This window comes from Oncorhynchus mykiss, chromosome 7, assembly GCF_013265735.2.
Source record: "Oncorhynchus mykiss isolate Arlee chromosome 7, USDA_OmykA_1.1, whole genome shotgun sequence".
In the NCBI taxonomy this organism is placed as follows: domain Eukaryota; kingdom Metazoa; phylum Chordata; class Actinopteri; order Salmoniformes; family Salmonidae; genus Oncorhynchus; species Oncorhynchus mykiss.
The window spans coordinates 29,040,726-29,059,996 of NC_048571.1; the positions used below are offsets into that span (position 1 = coordinate 29,040,726).

A 19,271-nucleotide genomic window follows, 5' to 3' on the forward strand; every position below is an offset into this window, starting at 1 on the left:
TGCTACATCCATATTGTGACTTTTAAATTATTTATTTATAGCCATTGATTCTTGAAGAATATAACACATGCGTCATGAGCTTAGTTCAACTGTCGTACCCCATCAGAACCCCAAATAAGATTTTTTTACTCCAATGTCTAGAAACAATGTACATCAACACTGTATAGCCTCAAAACATGGTTAAAACTATAATGTTGATATCCTGGAATGTCAGTCCTTGCATCCATAGATCTGTCAGTCTGTAGTTACATTTCTCACACCCCATAATCATCTTATTACCAAAACAGTGGAGGAATGACAGATTTGTTATTATTGTTTGAACTGCAGATTGCTGGGTTGTGTTTTTTAAACAGCAACAAAATGGCTGCCCAGAGACTTGGTTTGGTAAACAGCTGAGTGATTGGGGGAGGAGAAGTGTAACCACTCTCAAAATCATAGGAAAAGCTATTGTAGAAACCGTAACCCAACACCTAGCAACCTCGTCAAGAAGTTCAGACATCTTGGCGTAACAGTTATAAGGTGTTGGCTTGACAGTCGCTGGACACAGGTTTGAGTTCAGCTCAGGGCTCCCCCTGAATTCACTACACCATGAATACAAGGACTGGCCATCCATGATGTCATAATGATAGTTTAACCAGGTTTCTAGTCTACATAGTATATTATAGAATTCATCCATGATGTCATAATTAGAGGTTGACCGATTGTGATTTTTCAACGCCGATACTGATACCGATTTATTGGAGGACCAAAAAAGCCGATGCTGATTAATCGGCCAATTATTTTTTTTTTTTATTAATGACAATTAAAACAATACTGAATGAACACTTATTTTAACTTAATATAATGCATCAATAAAATAGATTTAGCCTCAAAAAAATAATGAAACATGTTCAATTTGGTTTAAATAATGCAAAAACAAAGTGTTGGAGAAGAAAGTAAAAGTGCAATAGGTGCTATGTAAGAAAGCTAACGTTTAAGTTCCTTGTTCAGAACATGAGAACATATGAAAGCTGGTGGTTCCTTTTAACATGAGTCTTCAATATTCCCAAGTAAGAAGTTGTAGGTTGTAGTTATTATAGGAATTATAGGACTATTTCCCTCTATACCATTTGTATTTCATTAACCTTTGACTATTGGATGTTCTTATAGGCACTTTAGTATTGCCAGTGTAACAGTATAGCTTCCGCCCCTCTCCTCACCCCTACCTGGGCACGAACCAGCAACACAACGACAACAGCCACCATCGAAGCAGCGTTACCCATGCAGAGCAAGGGGAACAACCACTCCAAGTCTCAGAGCGAGTGACGTTTGAAACGCTATTAGCACGCACCCCGCTAACTAGCTAGACATCTACAAGTACCTAGGTGTCTGGCTAGACGGTAAACTCTCCTTCCAGACTCATATCAAACATCTCCAATCTAAATCTAGAGTCGGCTTTCTATTCCGCAACAAAGCCTCCTTCACTCACGCCGCCAAACTTACCCTAGTAATACTGACTATCCTACCGATCCTCGACTTCGGCGATGTCATCTACAAAATAGCTTCCAAAACTCTACTCAGCAAACTGGATGCAGTTTATCACAGTGCCGTCCGTTTTTTCACTAAAGCCCCATATTCCACCCACCACTGCGACCTGTCTTGTCAGCTGGCCCTCGCTACATATTCGTCGCCAAACCCACTGGCTCCAGGTCATCTATAAGTATTTGCTAGGTAAAGCTCCGCCTTAACTCAGCTCACTGGTAACCATAGCAACACCCACCCATAGCACGCACTCCAGCAGGTATATCTTACTGGTCATCCGCAAAGCCAACACCTCCTTCCAGTTCTCTGCTGCCAATGACTGGAACGAATTGCAAAAATCACTGAAGTTGGAGACTTATATCTCCCTCACTAACTTTAAGCATCAGCTATCTGAGCAGCTTACCGATCGTTGCAGCTGTACACAGCCCATCTGTAAATTGCCCATCAAACTACCTACATCATCCCCATGTTTTTATTTTCTTTTTTTGCTCTTTTGCACACCAGTATTTCTATTTGCACATCTATCTCTCCTGTGTTAATTTGCTAAATTGTAATTACTTCACTACTATGGCCTATTTATTGCCTTACCTCTGTACTCCATTTGCACACACTATATAGATTTTTCTATTGTGTTATTGACTGTTCGTTTGTTTAACCCACGTGTAACTCTGTGTTGTTTTTATCGCACTGCTTTGCTTTATCTTGGCCAGGTCGCAGTTGTAAATGAGAACTTGTTCTCAACTTGCCTGCCTGGTTAAATAAAGGTGAAAAAAATATTGTAACTTTATTTTAGTCACATGTTCAACTATCATCAGCTGATCCAGGAAATCCTTTTCTGAATGACAGTCGCATGACAAACATCACGATATGTAACAACAACCAAAGTGCTTCTTCATTCATTACTCTGGTAAAGACAGTTATGCCGTGCTCCACATTGGATTCAACATCCCTACTTTGGTCATAATGTGTAGAGAACTGTTCCTTGATGAATAGGCTATTGTACAACACAGAGCTATTTTCCTTTATTTTGTTGTTAGGTGAAGTTATGGGCCAATTTGGCAAACCGTGAACAATCCCTCATTGTCAGGCTGATGGAAAAGCTAGCCAAAGAGCATTTCACTGGTTGAAGTGTTCTTTATAAGTACAAAGCGGTTGATTTGCAATGATGACACAAACATTATATTAAGCAGGACATTCAAACGAGCCATACAATTATAATCCAAAGTAGTGTGAAATGCACTCATAAGCAACCTGGAAATGGAGGTTACTCCCCTGAGTTTTCCCCGATTCACATTTAGAATATATTGAAAAAAAAACTAAAATCTTTGCTCACCGTTTTTGCTCCAGGCAGATATACTACATCCATAACTATCGGTTTCCTCATTAGCAGGGAGGAGTTTCTGCAATCAAATTGTGTGTTTATCGCCCTCATGCCGCAATTTTAGCAAACACAGAAAGGGGCCTATTTTGGAGACCAAAAGTCATCTGGCACACTGCTTAGAGTTTCAACAACATGAATAACTTATTTCTAGTCTACAATCTTTGATGTTACTACTAATGTGAAAACAAGACAATATGACTATTCTTGCTCATTTTAAGACAAATGTCAAATAATCATTACATTCATTGCAGTTGTCAATTGTTGTACAACATCATGGCTATCCTGTTGGCATCACTTTTACAGTGGATTTTTGCTGTTGTGGGCCTTTAACCATTTGTCTGACTTTGTTGTTCACACAGGAGAGAGACAGAACTACCGTGGATCCTCTGGGGAGCCTCAACAACATCATGATGTTGACAGGTTAGAGAAGAGTCTCTCCACACCTCAAGAAACACCGGTGTAGATCTACAAGGAAGAGATCTCACTGCTGTTCTGATTGTGGGAAATGTTTAAAATCTTCATCAGAACTTAAAATACACCTGAGAAATCACAGGGGAGAGAAACCTTACTGCTGTTCTGACTGTGGGAAGAGTTTTACTCTGTCAACCCAACCTGCCTGATATCACACCAGAGAACACACACAGGAGAGAATCCTTACAGCTGTGATCAATGTGGGAACATTTGTACTAGTTCTAGCAATCTTGTTGTACACCAGAGAACACACACCAGAGTGAAATCTTATAGCTGTGATCACTGTGGGAAGAGTTTTACTACATCTAGCTATCTGACTATACACCAGCGGAAACACACAGGGGAGAAATCTTATAGCTGTGTTCAATGTGGGAAGAGATACTCTGATAAAAGTTATCTGATCAAACAGCAGAAAATACATACATGAAGGAGTTGTTTCATAATATCAATGAAATCATGTCACAATGTAGAATGTTTTAACATTGTAGAAGGAGTATTTTAATGATGTCACAATGTAGAACCCTAAACGTTTGCCCCCTGTTCTATTGATTTCAGCATGATATGGATATTAGCCTCAGGGGGATAATCCAGGCTCTGAAATGGAAGAGTACTATTTATGTGATTTAACAAAAAGTGACTAACACAAAAAGAGCTGTGTTACACTTACCACGTTGGTGACCCACTTGAATCAAAATGCAACACTTCAAAATGTAGCGAGCTGTTTTCTACAAGTTGTCCTTTAACCAGTGATGTACACATTATTCCCAGATTCTGTGTGGTTTCTGAGCTGTTAGTTTTAACAGGACGTGCAACCTCATCTCCCTCCTTTCGCACAGTTGATTTCAACATGATATCGATGAGTGATGACAAATAAGTGTTGTGTTCCTTTGTTTAGCAACCCCTAAATTTAAATGCATCACTCCAAAATGTAGCTGACTGTTTTCTGCAGGTTGTCCTCTAACCAGTGAGGTGAAATATATCTCCCATTTCCATTTGTTTTTTTTAGTTGTGTTCGTTTCAACATCACATGCTACCTGATTTCCCCCTAATCGATATCAGTGATTTATCGCAACTTGTCAAAACAACAGCGTTTCTGGTGCTTGTGCAGTTCATTAAGGTGCTTGTTTAAGAAAAATTCAAGTAATATGATTATTGTGGCAGATGTTTGTGTATATAGCACATTTTATGTTTAGGCTTTCAATATACCACAAACTGTTTCTGCATATTGGTTATTGAGAATGGAATTGATATGTTTAAGGTATTGACTAAAGGATTCCGCCCTGAAACGTATAACTGTGTAAAGAATTAATAGACTGTAATTCTCTAATGTGTGTGCATAGGACAAATTAAGATTTTACTATTTAGCAATTCAAGTGAGACATTCAAGGAAAAGAGGAACTGTTAACAGACAGCTTGTGACAGACAACTTGTGACCACTGTGAAACTGATGACAGGAAGGAGGTCTCCCCACCCAGGGAGGGGAGAAACAGTTAGGCTTGCAGTAGATTATGTAACATGTTGCAGGATATGATAAGCAATGCATGTGTTGGAGAAGACTTGTGAACAGCATTGACAGTGTTTGCGAAGAGGGGCATTTATATGACCAAATGTGAGGTCTAAAAGGCTATGTGCTTGTATGATTTTCAGAGCTCTCTGAATAAAGAACTTACCTTTTGCAGAAATTCTGGGACTTTGTCAAATTCTTCTATTAACCAGGGCTTTACAACCCCTGGGGAATTGCTCAAAGTATATAGTGAGTTTTGAGTTAATATCATTGGAACTAGAAATTATTGTGACAGTATTTGATTTGGAAACTTGTAAGAAAAAACATGTAATTGGAAAGACATTGAAAAGAAGGCTATGCCCAACATCCAATATGCGTTCGGTTGTAGTTGAATGTGAAAGTTGAAAATATTGTTTCTGTACCTAACATTACCTTTATGATAATCCAGCAATCTCAATTGCTTGGGTATTATCGTCTCATTCAATTTATTTATTTAAATTGTCGAACATACCTTACTAGGTTCTTCCAGTTAAATGAGACACTTTAAGCTTTGCAATAGTAACCTAGATGAACCAACTTCCCAGGTTATTTTAAAGTTTAATTCCCAGATAGCCTATCCAGGTATGATTAATCATTATCATTGATTAATTCAATTTGCTTTTGCAAATTCATTCACGTCCAACTTCCACAGTACTGTCCAGTACTGATGGTTCATTAACATCTATAAATAGATTAAAATCTATCTAGAGTCTTTGCAGCTCCCACTATTTTCCAAAACCAAACTTTGGAAAATTAGGAATAACATTTTTCCTTTCGAATGTTCCAATAATGTGCAAGCTATCAGAGGGGGGAGTCCCCTACTCGCCCGCTAATTAGTGAACCTCCACCCATTAATGGATTGATCTCTGACCTCAGCAGCGATACCAACCCTAATTATGCCATTAGTGGAAAAGCAGACAACAGTGCTTTCCAAAATCAACCATCAGGCGAAGGCCTCGTAAAGGTTCTCTCCAGTCTAGCCCTGATGTCTTGCCATCCGAGATTGGCATCGGTCCAATTCCACAGTGCACAGCTGAAGCACGGATAGGTAATGGTAGACGACCGGGAAACCAATGACAAATGCAGAAAATTGAAAAATTCTGCTAGCTATGGAACTGCGCTTGAAAATTGAACAATTAAATGTAATTGCAAAAACGTATGACGATGAAAAAGCACAACAAAATCATCTTCTACAGGAACAAAATCATATGCTACAGGAACAACTCGATTTAGCCAAAACTAAATACGATGATTGTCACGCCAAACTAGATAAATCTGAAGAGTTATCTACAAACAGGAGAGCTCAACTTGATAAAATGCATGCAGTTTTGTTGAACGTTACTCCGAGTAACACGGTTCTACTCAAAACGCTGCAGACCAAAGACGATCAGTTAATGAACATAACGACAAAGTTGGATGACAAATCAGCAGAACTCATTGAAGTCGATGACCAAATGAATGATGAGAGAACTCAGGTGATGAAGATGGAAATATTGATTTCTAAGCAAGCGGAGGAAATCTCATCACTGATTCTGCAAACCATGACATAAATTTGAGACCGAAAGGAACAAGTGTGACACTCACGTGTCCAAAATCAGTACTCTAAGCACTCAAGTGGACTCTGCAATGCAGCAGAATACCACCCGTAGGAACCATCTGGAGGAAGTACAGTCGTGCAATACGGTAGTTGAGATGAACTTCTCTTGCCCTTCGGACACTTCCGCAAGCACTGCGGCCGTCTCAGCAAGAAAAACACTGATGCCCAGAGTATACTCTGCTTCCGATGATACACCTTCCGCTTTGTGGGGGACTGTCAACCCTTACAATGACACGAATGGCGTCAGTCCAGCAACTGACCCGATGACTCCCACTGGTGAAACACTTTGCGATATCACAGACTGATATCCTCGTCTGTTTGCAGGTACCGAAGAGGTTGCCGGACGCGGTGGGGACTGATATGCCTCGACAGCCACTGAGGGTGTTGAAGCACAAACACCAGGATATTTGGTTGAACGGTTACAGCCATTCTCATAATAACGCGGCCACTGACAACTCGTATCCTGTGTGTATTTTCTTTCCTTCTCCCCTATTCACATGGGTCGCCAATCAGTCGGCAATCAGAAGACACCTGCTCCTTTTCCCTTACCCAATCACATCCCCTTTGCCTTGGTTTAAAAACCCAGTCAGTTGTTTTCTCTGGAGATCAATCTTTCTGTCTCAATCTCTCTCACTCTCTTTGTATTGAGCTCTCTTTTGGTTTTTGTTCCTACATGTCACATTTGTCTGGAATTATGTGAGTATGTATTGTTGTGCTTCCTTAATGTTTGTTGGTGGGAACAGGGGGTACCAAGACAAGTCACCCATGGGCATACATTACCTGTAGGAAAATCTTTGTCTAAATACCCTAGTTAGAACTGGGCGGACCACCCGCTGTATTATTGGTTAGTTAGTTAACTGTATTGGAGTAGGCTAGTCTAGCTTAGGGGTGTTTTTGGATATTTTATTATTTCTTTCCTTGGGTTCAGCTCAGCCCCTTTTCCCGCCCCCTTTACCGTGTGTTTAAAATAACCCATGAGTGTTTGATGGTAGATTTAAGTTGTCTGTGGTTTTTCACTATTATGATTTGCTTGAGTTATGTTACGGGTCTTGTTTCCATTCTCCCTAGACTGTAGGGCCAAAGGGATTCGTAACATCTATGTTTATTTACATTAGTGCAAATTGTCCACTGATATTGGTGTAATTTCTCACCCCTTTTGGCTGTATGAAAGTTAATTTCCCCTCAGACAGACACATTTGTTCTTTGATATTATGAAGGTCAAATGTGTAGAATTTACTTTCCCCCCCACCTCATTACATTGCTTGTGCATATTTGGTGGCCTGACTGCATCCAGACTGTCAAAGGCCCATCCCGGTAGGTCTGAACCTAATGCAGCTTGGAGTGATCAGATGACAGAAGTCACATTTAAGTGCCAGGTGTAACTGTGGCCATAGATGCTTCATATACATTACTTTAAGTGTTTTATATAGTATGACTAAATGTGTTGCAGGGGCAGTCAAGAAATGGAACGGCAAGGCCACAGAACATGACATAAGCAGAGCTGTGGGAGACCACCTCAAGCCCCTGGTAGAGCTGGGGGTGGTGTTTACTACTCCACCACACCTTCAGCAGGCTGGAAAAGTGTGATTTAATGGGTGGTTGAAAAGTGATACTAAACTTACGTGCACTATTTTGACATAGTGGAAGATATACTGACTTTATACAGTTTTTCATACTAAGATGGACCAAGATATGTGTTGCTTTTGCACATATTTGTTAATTGGTTTTGCAAGAATCTGTTGATTGTCGGTTATTGGGTTAATATGGTTTGCAATATGTTTAAATCAAGCTTTATTTCTATAGTACATTTCAGACATGGATGCAACACAATGGCTTCACAGGGAAAAAACTAACAAGAATAAACAGAAATATTTAGTACACAACACAAGAGGATAAAAAAACAGAAGATTGAAAGACTAATGAGCATCCTAAGGAAATTCCATTGATTAAAATATCAACAATATGATTCTATGGGTGATGCACTGGACCAGACACTCTTAATTATAACCTGGAGCACGGGGCCAGCCACTCTTAAATAGATCCTGGAGCATCTGGGACAGACATTCTAAAATAGCACCTGAAGCACTGGGCTAGACACTCTTAAATAACATCTGGAGCACCTGGGCCATCAACTGTTAAATATCACCTGGAACACTGGGCCAGACACTCTTAATTATAACCAGGAGCACTTGGCCAGCCACTCTTAAATAGCACATGGAGCACTGGGCCAGCCACTCTTAAATAGCACCTGGAGCACTGGGCCAGCCACTCTTAAATAGCATCCGGAGCACCTGGCCAGCCACTCTTAAACAGAACCTGGGCCAGCTCAGGTGAAACGCCTTCCAATTAACGAGATGGACAAGCCAGCACAGATGTAACACATACTAAGGAGGAGACAATCAGTGCACCCTACATGCTAATGAGCTATACGTGTCCATCCTCAAAACATAAATGGAAAAACCAAAGCCCGTAACACCTCCCTTAAGACAACAAATAAACTCAGCAAAAAAAGAAACGTCCTCTCACTGTCAACTGCGTTTACTTTCAGAAAACTTAACATGTGTATGAACATGACAAGATTCAGCAACTGAGAACTCAGCAACTCTGGAACTGAACAAGTTCCAGAGACATGTGATTAACAGAAATTGAATAATGTGTCCCTGAACAAAGGAGGGTCAAAATCAAGAGGCACAGTGAGTATCTGGTGTGGCCACCAGCTGCATTAAGTACTGCAGTGCATCTCCTCCTCGTGGACTTCACCAGATTTGCTAGTTCTTGCTGTGTGTTGTTACCCCACTCATTCACCAAGGCACCAGCAAGTTCCCGGACATTTCTGGGGGGAATGGCCCTAGCCCTCACCCTCCAATCCAACAGGTCCCAGATGTGCTCAATAGGATTGAGATTCGGGCTCTTCGCTGGCCTTGGCAGAACACATTCCTGTTTTGCAGAAAATCACACAGAACGAGCAGTGTGGTTGGTGACATTCTCATGCTGGAGGGTCATGGCAGGATGAGCCTGCAGGAAGGGTACCACACAGGATGTCTTCCCTGCAATGACAACAAACTTCAGGCCAATGATGCTGTGACACATCGCCCCAGACCATGACAGACCCTCCACCTCCAAATCAATCCCGCTCCAGAGTACAGGCCTCGGTGAAATGCTCATTCCTTAGACGATAAACGCAAATCCGACCATCACCCCTAGTGAGACAAAACTGCGACTCGTCAGTGAAGAGCACTTTTTGCCGGTCCTGTCTGGTCCAGCGACGGTGGGTTTGTGCCCATAGGCGACGTTGTTGCCGGTGATGTCTGGTGAGGACCTGCCTTACAACAGGCCTACAAGCCCTCAGTCCAGCCTCTCTCAGCCTATTGTGGACAGTCTGGACTGCCACTGCGAAGGTGATCAGCTGTCCGTCCTGTCTCCCTGTTGCTCCCTGTCTCACAGTACGGACATTGCAATTTATTGCCTTGGTCCCATCTGCAGTCCTCATGCTCTCCTTAAGGCACGTTCACGCATATGGTGAGGGACCCTGTGCATCTTTCTTTTGGTGTTTTTCAGAGTCAGTAGAAAGGCCGCTTTAGTGTCCTAAGTTTTCATAACTGTGACCTTAATTGCCGTCTGTAAGCTGTTAGTGTCTTAAGGACCGTTCCACAGGTGCATGTCCATTAATTGTTTATGGTTCATTGAACAAGCATGGGAAACCGTGTTAAAACCCTTTACAACAAAAATCTCAAATCAATTGAACAAACATTAAAATTATCCTACAACAATGTTAAAAACAGTGACAGTGACATTACATTGATATCATGAAACAACTCCTTCATCTATGTATTTTCTGATGTTTAATCAGATATCTTTTATCTGAGAATCTCTTGTCACATTGATTACAGCTATGAGGTTTCTCTCCTGTGTGTGTTCTCTGGTGTGATACCAGGCTGTTGAGCCAATTAAAACTCTTCCCACATTGACTACAGCTATATGGTTTCTCTCCTGTGTGTGTTCTCAGATGCACAATCAGGCTGTTTAACTGAGTAAAACTCTTCCCACATTGATCACAGGTATAAGGTTTCTCTCCTGTGTGTGTTCTCTGGTGTGTAATCAGACAGCCAGATGTAACAAAACTCTTCCCACATTGAGTACAGCTATATGGTTTCTCTCCTGTGTGTGATCTCTGGTGTACCATCAGGCTGCTTGACTGATTAAAACTCTTCCCACATTGATCACAGCCATAAGGTTTCTCTCCTGTGTGTGTTCTCTGGTGTACTATCAGGCTGCTTGACTGATTAAAACTCTTCCCACATTGATCACAGCCATAAGGTTTCTCTCCTGTGTGTAGTCTCTGGTGTATCTTCAGATCTCCAGATTGAACAAAACTCTTCCCACATTGATTACAGCTATATGGCTTCTCTCCTGTGTGTGTTCTCTGGTGTTTTGTCAGATTGCTAGATGTAAAAAAACACTTCCCACATTGATTACAGCTATAAGGTCGCTCTCCTGTGTGCATTCTCTGGTGCACCTTCAAGGTGTGTGATGTTGAAAAGCTTTTCCCACAAAATGAACAATGGTGAAGCTTCTCTCCTGTGTGTGTTCTCTGATGCACTATCAAGGAGCTTGACACAGTAAAACTCTTCCCACATTGATCACAGCCATAAGGTTTCTCTCCTGTGTGTGTTCTCTGGTGTGATTTCAGGGTTTTTAGCTGAGAAAAACTGTTCCCACATTGATCACAGCCATAAGATTTCTCTCCTGTGTGAATTCTATGATGTATGTTAAGGTCTACTGTAGAGTTAAATGTTTTCCCACAGTCAGAGCACCAGTGAGATTTCCCTCCAGTGTGAATTCTCAGGTGTACTTTTAGTGAATTTGATCTTGAGAAATGTTTCCCACAGTCGGAGCAACAGTAAGGTTTCTCTCCTGTGGATCTCTGCTGCTGTTGTTTACTGAGGTGTTCTGATCTAGAGAGACTCTTCTTTGCCTCATCAGCTTCATTAGGTTGTTGAGGCTCCCCAGAGGATCCAAGATAGTCCCGTCTCTCTCCTGTATGATCAACAAAGTCAGACAGACGGTTTTAAAGTCCCACAACAGCAGAAATCCACTGTTAATTTATTATTTGTTCACCTTTATTTAACCAGGTAGGCAAGTTGAACAAGTTCTCATTTACAACTGCGACCTGGCCAAGATAAAGCAAAGAAGTTTGACACATACAACAACACAGAGTTACACATGGAATAAACAAAACATACAGTCAACAATAAAGTTGAAGAAAATCTATATAGAGTGTGTGCAAATGAGGTGAGATAAGGGAGGTAAGGAAATAAATAGGCCATGGTGGCAAAGTAATTACAATATACCAATTAGACACTGGAATGATAGATGTGCAGAAGATGAATGTGCAAGTAGAGATACTGGGGTGCAAAAGAGCAAGAAATAAATAAATACTGTATGGGGATGAGGTAGTTGGATGGGCTATTGGCAGATGGGCTATGTACAGGTGCAGTAATCTGTGAGCTGCTATTTTGTAAATTACATCATTGAGGATCGGTAGGATGGTCAGTTTTACGAGGGTATGTTTTGCAGCATGAATGAAGGATGCTTTGTTGTGAAATAGGAAGCCGATTCTAGATTTAATTTTGGATTGGAGATGCTTAATGTGAGTCTGGAAGGAGAGTTGACAGTCTAACCAGACACCTAGAATATGTGGACAACTACAAATACCTAAGTCAGAACCGTCCAGAGTAGTGATGCTGGATGGCGGGGAGGTGCGGGCAGCGACTGGTTGAAGAGCATGCATTTAGTTTAAAAGCAGTTGGAAGCCAAGGAAGGAGTTGTGTGGCATTGAAGCTCGTCTGGAGGTTAGTTAACTTCACTAGGGTAGGGGGAAGCATTCGGAATTTTGGATGAAAAGCATGCCCAAATTAAACTGCTTGCTACTCAGGCCAAGAAGCTAGGATATGCATATAATAGAAAACACTAAAGTTTCCAAAACTGTTAAAATAATGTCTGTGAGTATAACAGAACTGATATGGCAGGCGAGAACCTGAGGAAAATCCTTCCAGGAAGTACTATTATTTTGAAAGGCTGTTTTTCCATTGAATGCCTATCCACCATACAAAGACTTAGGACCCAGTTCACGATCTCTATGGCTTCTTCTACATGTGGCCAGTCGTTAGGCATTGTTTCAGGCTTTTACTCTGAAAAATGAGGGAGATACAGCACTTTCAATTAGTGGCCATTTCCAGCCATGAGCCCAGCGTGTGATTGAGAGCGCACCTTTCTTGTTTCTCCTTTTCTATTGACAAACCTTTTGTCCGGTTGAAATATTATTGATTATTTATGACAAAAACAACCTGAGGATTGATTTATTGATTGTTTTACACATCGTTTGACATGTTTCTACTAACTTTTATTGTACTTTAACTTGTTATGGCTGCAATCCCCCTATCGGGATGAGTGTCATCAACAACCGCTGAATAGCATATTATATTATAATTATTATAAATTATTATAAATATTTATATTCATGAAATCACAAGTGCAATATAGGAAAACACAGCTTAGACTTTTGTTAATCTACCTGTTGTGTCAGATTTTGAAATTATGCTTTACAGTGAAAGCAATCCAAGCGTTTGTGTAAGTTTATCGATCGCACGATAAACATTAAGTACACTTAGCATCATGTAGCTCAGTCACGAAAATCAGAAAAGCAATCAAATTAATCGTTTACCTTTGATGATCTTCGGATGTTTTCACTCACGAGACTCCCAGTTACACAACAAATGTTCAGTTTGTTCCATAAAGATTATTTTTTTATCCAAAATACCTCAGTTTGTTTGTCGCGTTATGTTCCATAACGCACAGGAACATGTAAAACGTTTTTTATAATCAATCAGGTCGTTTTTAAAATATATAATCGATAATATATCAACCGCAAATGTCTTTCACAGTAGGAGAAGGAAAAACAATAGCTGTCCAAACTCTTGCGTGAGCAAAACTCATGTGACAACTTGACTCGATGTTATCGTTCTGGCTCATTTTTCAAAATAAAAGCCTGAAACTATGTCTGAAGACTGTTGACACCTTGAGGAAGCGATAGGAAAATAAATCTGGTTCATATCCCTTTAAAAGGAGCAATGGGAGGCTATGGAACATGGAGTTTTCAAAATAGAAGCAACTTCCCGTTTTGATTTTCCTCAGGGTTTCGCCTGCAATATCAGTTCTGTTATACTCAAAGACAATATTTTGACAGTTTTGGAAACTTTAGAGTGTTTTCTATCCAATACTAATATGCATATATTACAATGGGCACATTTTCATCCAGGCTACATAAGACTGCCCCTGCAGCCATTTGAAGTAAAAAAAAAAACAACATTTTGTCTGGACGTTGAGAGGTTTTTGGACATAAAGGGGGACATTATCGAAAGAAAAAAAAACATGTATTGTCTAACATGGAGACCTGGGAGTGCCACCAGATGAAGATCATCAAAGGTAAATGATTCATTTTAACGCCATTTCTGACTTTTGTGACACCTCTCCTTGGTTGGAAAATGGCTGTATGGTTTTCTGTGACTAGGCGCTAACCTAACATATTCGCGTGGTGAGCTTTCGCCGTAACGCCTTTTTGAAATCGGACACTGTGGTTGGATTTACAAGAAGTTTATCTTTAAAATTGTGTATAATAGTTGTATGTTTGAGGAATTTTAATTATGGGATTTCTGTTGTTTTGAATTTGGCGCCCTGCAAGTTCACTGGCTGTTGGCGAGGTGGGACGCTACCGTCACACGGCTACCAGACAGGTTAACACAGTGTCCAAAGAAGGGCCAGAAGTATACAGAACGGTGTCGTCTGCGTAGAGGTGGATCAAAGAATCACCAGCAGCAAGAGCGACATCATTGATGTATAGAGAGAAGAGTCGGCCAGAAAATTGAGCCCTGTGGCACCCCCATAGAGACTGCCAGAGGTCCGATTTGATACATTGAACTCTGTCAGATAAGTAGTTGGTGAAACAGGCAAGGCAGTCATTTGAGAAACCAAGGCTGTTTAGTCTGCCAATAAGAATATGGTGACTGACAGAGTCAAAAGCCTTGGTCGGGTCAATGAATACGGCTGCACAGTAATGTCTCTTATCGATGGCGGTTGTGATATCGTTTAGGACCTTGAGCGTGGGTGAGGTGCACCCAGGACCAGCTCTGAAACAAGATTGCATAGCGGAGAAGGTACGGTGGGACTCGAAATGGTTGGTAATCTGCTTGTTAACTTGGCTTTCAAAGACCTTAGAAAGGCAGGGTAGGATAGATATAGGTCTGTAGCAGTGTGGGTTTAGAGTGTCTCCCCCTTTGAAGAGGGGGATGATCGCAGCAGCTTTCCAATCTTTGGGAATCTCAGGTGACACGAAAGAGAGGTTGAACAGGCTAGTAACAGGGGTTGCAACAATTTTGGCAGATAATTTTAGAAAGAGGGTCCATATTGTCGAGCCCGCTGATTTATAGGGGTCCAGATTTTGCAGCTCTTTTATAACATCTGCTATCTGGATTTGGGTGAAGGAGAAATGGTGGGGTCTTTGGCGAGTTGCTGTGGAGGGTGCCGGGCAGTTGACCCGGGTAGGGGTAGCCAGATGGAAAGCATGGCCAGCCATAGAAAAATGCTTACTGAAATTCTCAATTATAGTGAGATTTATCGGTGGTGACAGTGTTACCTAACCTCAGTGCAGTGGGCAGCTGGGAGGAGGTGCTCTTATTCGCCATGGACTTTAGTGTCCCACAACTTTTTTGAGTTTGTACAACGGGATGCAAATTTCTGTTTGAAAAAGCTAGCCTTAGCTTTCCTAACTGCCTGTGTATATTTGTTCCTAACTTCCATGAAAAGTTGCATATCAGACCTACTATAGAACCCATAACTTCACCTAACAGACCTACTGTAGGACCCATAACTTCACCTAACAATAACATAGACCTAGGACTATAAATAATTTAATATTTCAGGTGAAACATGGAAACTAAAATGTCTTTGTCATGACATTTCATAACTTGATCACCAGATAATTGTGTGAATAACCCCACTAGACTACTCTGTAATGTGTTGTCATTCTTTCTGTCCTGAATAAAGGAAAATATCTGTGTGTGTGGTACAATAGCATATATATCAAGGAACAGTTCTCTACACATTATGCGCAAAGTATATCCGTGCCCAAACTGACCAACGGCACCCTACTGTAAATCAAGCAGACAATAACACATTATAAACACCAATTTGTTAGGGATGTTGGATCCAACATGGAGCACAGCATAACTGTCTTTACCAGAGTAATGAATGAAGAAGCACTTTGGTTGTTGTTGCATGTCGTGATGTTTGTCATTTGACTGTCAAAAAAATTGTTAGACTGCAAGATCCAGTATTTAAGTTGAAGTTCATAATATGACAAGCTTAACTTTGACTACAACTACTGTTCCCTGAAGGAGAGACACTAAATGAAACGGCCCATGGCAGACCACCCAGACCTGACCCCACAAGATGCGCCAGTTTTATCAATTTATTCATTGTCTTTCATTTGAAAAACTCCTGTCAATGTTGAGTAAGGACGCACAACTGATTACGCATACAGAAGTAGGACTAGTCTACCTGGCCTGTGTGCAAATGTAGGCCTATAAATGGGCCTATTTGGGGATGTCTGATAGTATTTCTGATTGTCTTAACGCACCACCACTAATGAGTTGTGGAGCTTCTCAAAGCAAATTTCTATTCACCTCAAACAGCAAGTAAACAAAGTCTTAATGAAATCAATTGCGAATGACAATGTCCAGCTCTCGGTCTTTCGACATCCACTCGGCACGAGAGTGGTTACATTTCTTCAGCCCCATCCCTCAGCTGTTTACCAAACCAAGTCTCTGGGCAGCCATTTTGTTCTGTTTAAAACCCAGTTGTCCCTTTAAAAAAGCCACCCATAAATCAATCAACCAACTTGCAGTTCAAACAATAAAAAAGCTGTCATTTCACCACTGTTTCGGTAATAAGATGATGATGGGGCTGGAGAAATGTAACTACTCTCAAATTCATAGACAGACCAATGGATGCAAGGACTGGCCATCCATGACATCAACATTATAGTTTTAACCACGTTGAGGCTATACAGTGTTGATTTACATTGTTTCTAGACATGGAATAAAAAATATATTATTTGGGGTTCTGATGGGGTAAAACAGTTGAACTAAGCTCATGAGGCATGTGTTATATTCTTCAAGAATCAATGGCTATATATAAATTATTTAAAATACCAAATATGGATGTAACAATTGCAGATTTCGCCATTAACACCAAACATCAGTTGTATTTATCAGTCTGTATTTAAGACAGTACTTACTAGTATTAACCAGGGACCGGTTTCCCGAAGGCATCATAAGGCTAACTTCATAGTTGGATGCCTTAAGATGCGTCTGGGAAACCGGCCCGAGATATCCAGTTTCCTCCTCTTCTTCCTCCTCCTTTTTGGATGTGACAGTCATCTCCCCCTCCTCCTCTTTCACTCCAAAAACTGCATCCTCCTCTTTATCTGCCTCCTCTTCTTTTACTGTAACATCCTCCTCTTTCACTCTGAACGCGTCTTCCTCTTCTTTAACTGTAACGTCTTTCTCTTCTTCTTTCACGGTAAAAGCCTCAACCTCTACTTGTTTTTGTATTGTAACAGCCTCCTCTTCCTCCTCCTCTTTGACGAAAGCTTCTTTCTTCGTGCAGCAGACCTCTTCTTTATCAGGAGGAGAGTAGCTTAGTGAGCTCATGGTCGAGAATGCTAGCTAGCTAGGCTAATGCTAACTTACCCAGCCCGCTAGCTGAATAATAACAACAACACCGTAAATATGAAATTAAATCGGATAACTAACTAGACGACAGAAGTGGGTTTAAAACACAGTGCCTAATATACACGAAAGCGTCTAAAGAGCTTTATTGGTTCAGCTATTTTGTCTAGCAAGCTACCGTGGTGTCTGACTAACTGTTGCTGCTGTTGAAAGAAGCGTTCCGTCCACTAGATTATACGTCACACTAGCGGCATCGCCTTAATGTCACAGACCGCCCTCTGTTGACTGGAGTGGGTAACGCAGTTGACTAAAATGTTTATTTAATTTTCAGACAACAAGTTAAAGGGTAGGAATCATTAGTTTTTACTCACCAGTGTAACAACACAGTGTGGTTAAAGACGTAGTAAGCTATTTGTAGGCACGATCTGGTTACCTGTAAGTACAAACAGTTATGTTTTTGTGTTATTACATATTTATTAACTTATTTCGGGAAATCTTCCAAACTACCCACAATGCAGTATTTCTCCACGTCATATGGATGATCAATTTTGTGCTACTGAGTTTGTATGCCAGTGTAACGGTGTAATGAAGTTACATTTAAAAAATATATATATTTAACCCTTATTTAACTAGGAAAGTCAGTTAAGAACAAATTCGTATTTACATTGACGGCCTACCCCTACCCGGACGATGCAGGGCCAATTGTGCCCTGCCCTATGGGACTCCCAATCACAGCCTGAATTTGAACTTGGGTCTGTAGTTATGCCACTAGCACTGAGATGCAGTGCCTTAGACCGCTGCGCGGATCGTGTGTTTGCATTACACTCAGTGTAATACATTCAGTGATAATGGTATGGGATTCTGGGTAATCCACAGCAGATTTATGGAGAATTTCAAAATTGAGTGGTCCTGGGATAGAAATGTATAAAGTTGACATTAGCAATTTATGTTCTAGTAACTACTGTTGTTGGTTTGGCGTCAAATAAGCCTCTCTTTATATGTTATATGCTGAATCTCAGTTTTCCGTGTGGGTTTTATGATAAAGTTCCCTCTTTCAATTTGGCAGTTAACTGGAAAATGCATCTTCTTTAGGATCCTCACCCGTAGCACGCGTGTTACATTTAATATAGGAGCTAGGAGGCATGCGCCGAAATCGCTAAGCAGTATACTTCAAAGCAGTATGTCACTTTTATCAGCAGTGATCAATGACGTCTGAAGCTTCATTTCGTCCATCATTCTGTCTTTTATGCAGTCCGGTAGTTGGGCTCCATTAGTCTCCCTCCTCTCAAACAAATGGCATACATTTTGTGTTCCTTTGTTTAACGACCCCTACATTTAAAATGTAGCTAACTGTCTTCTGCAGGTTGTTCTCTAACCAGTGAGGTGAATTTTCATGTGAATTCCAATTTCCATGTGTTTTTTCCCTGCCATCATTCTGTATGTCTCTTCTCTTTTGATCTGCAGTTATGTTTTAGTTGGGCTTCAGCTCACTGACCATAACCGTGCTGGTTGGCTACGCTGGTTAGGCTAATAGCTAGTTGGCTAAATAGTTAACGTTGACTGGCTGGCTAAGATAACTGCATATAGAAAACATTCTTTGATATATGGTTAGATGGTGTTATGTATTTCCAAAACTGTGGTTTACTTTAATCACTCAAGTCATGACTGAAAACGATTGGTTTAATATGAAGTTATACATTTGAAGTTATTTCTGTTGTAGTTTACATCATAGGGAATAGGCTGGTCCTCCATATTACTTCACACCTGATTTTGGCATTCTTCTGAAATCTGATTGGTTTAATGTAATAACTCCAAAAATAGAGGACAACAGAGGATTGGTTGATTTCCAGGTTATCTCACTGCACCCTCAAATGCCATGTCTTGAAATATGCAGACAGACAGATTAAAAGTAATTTTACATTGTATAATTGTACTTCTGACAGCCAACTTTCTAACTCCACCCATAACTTT

General features: G+C 40.7%; 1 protein-coding gene across 1 annotated transcript; it reads right to left on the reverse strand.

Annotated features, from left to right (window-relative positions):
• Nucleotides 1-10,177: 10,177 nt before the first annotated feature.
• Nucleotides 10,178-17,517, reverse strand: LOC110527617 (zinc finger protein OZF). Its single transcript, XM_021609015.2, has 2 exons — nucleotides 16,868-17,517; nucleotides 10,178-11,550 (listed from the first exon to the last, which is right to left on the reverse strand). The coding sequence occupies exons 1-2, from the start codon at nucleotides 17,280-17,282 to the stop codon at nucleotides 10,334-10,336; spliced, it is 1,632 nt and encodes a 543-aa protein (XP_021464690.2). The 5' UTR covers nucleotides 17,283-17,517; the 3' UTR covers nucleotides 10,178-10,333.
• Nucleotides 17,518-19,271: the final 1,754 nt, after the last annotated feature.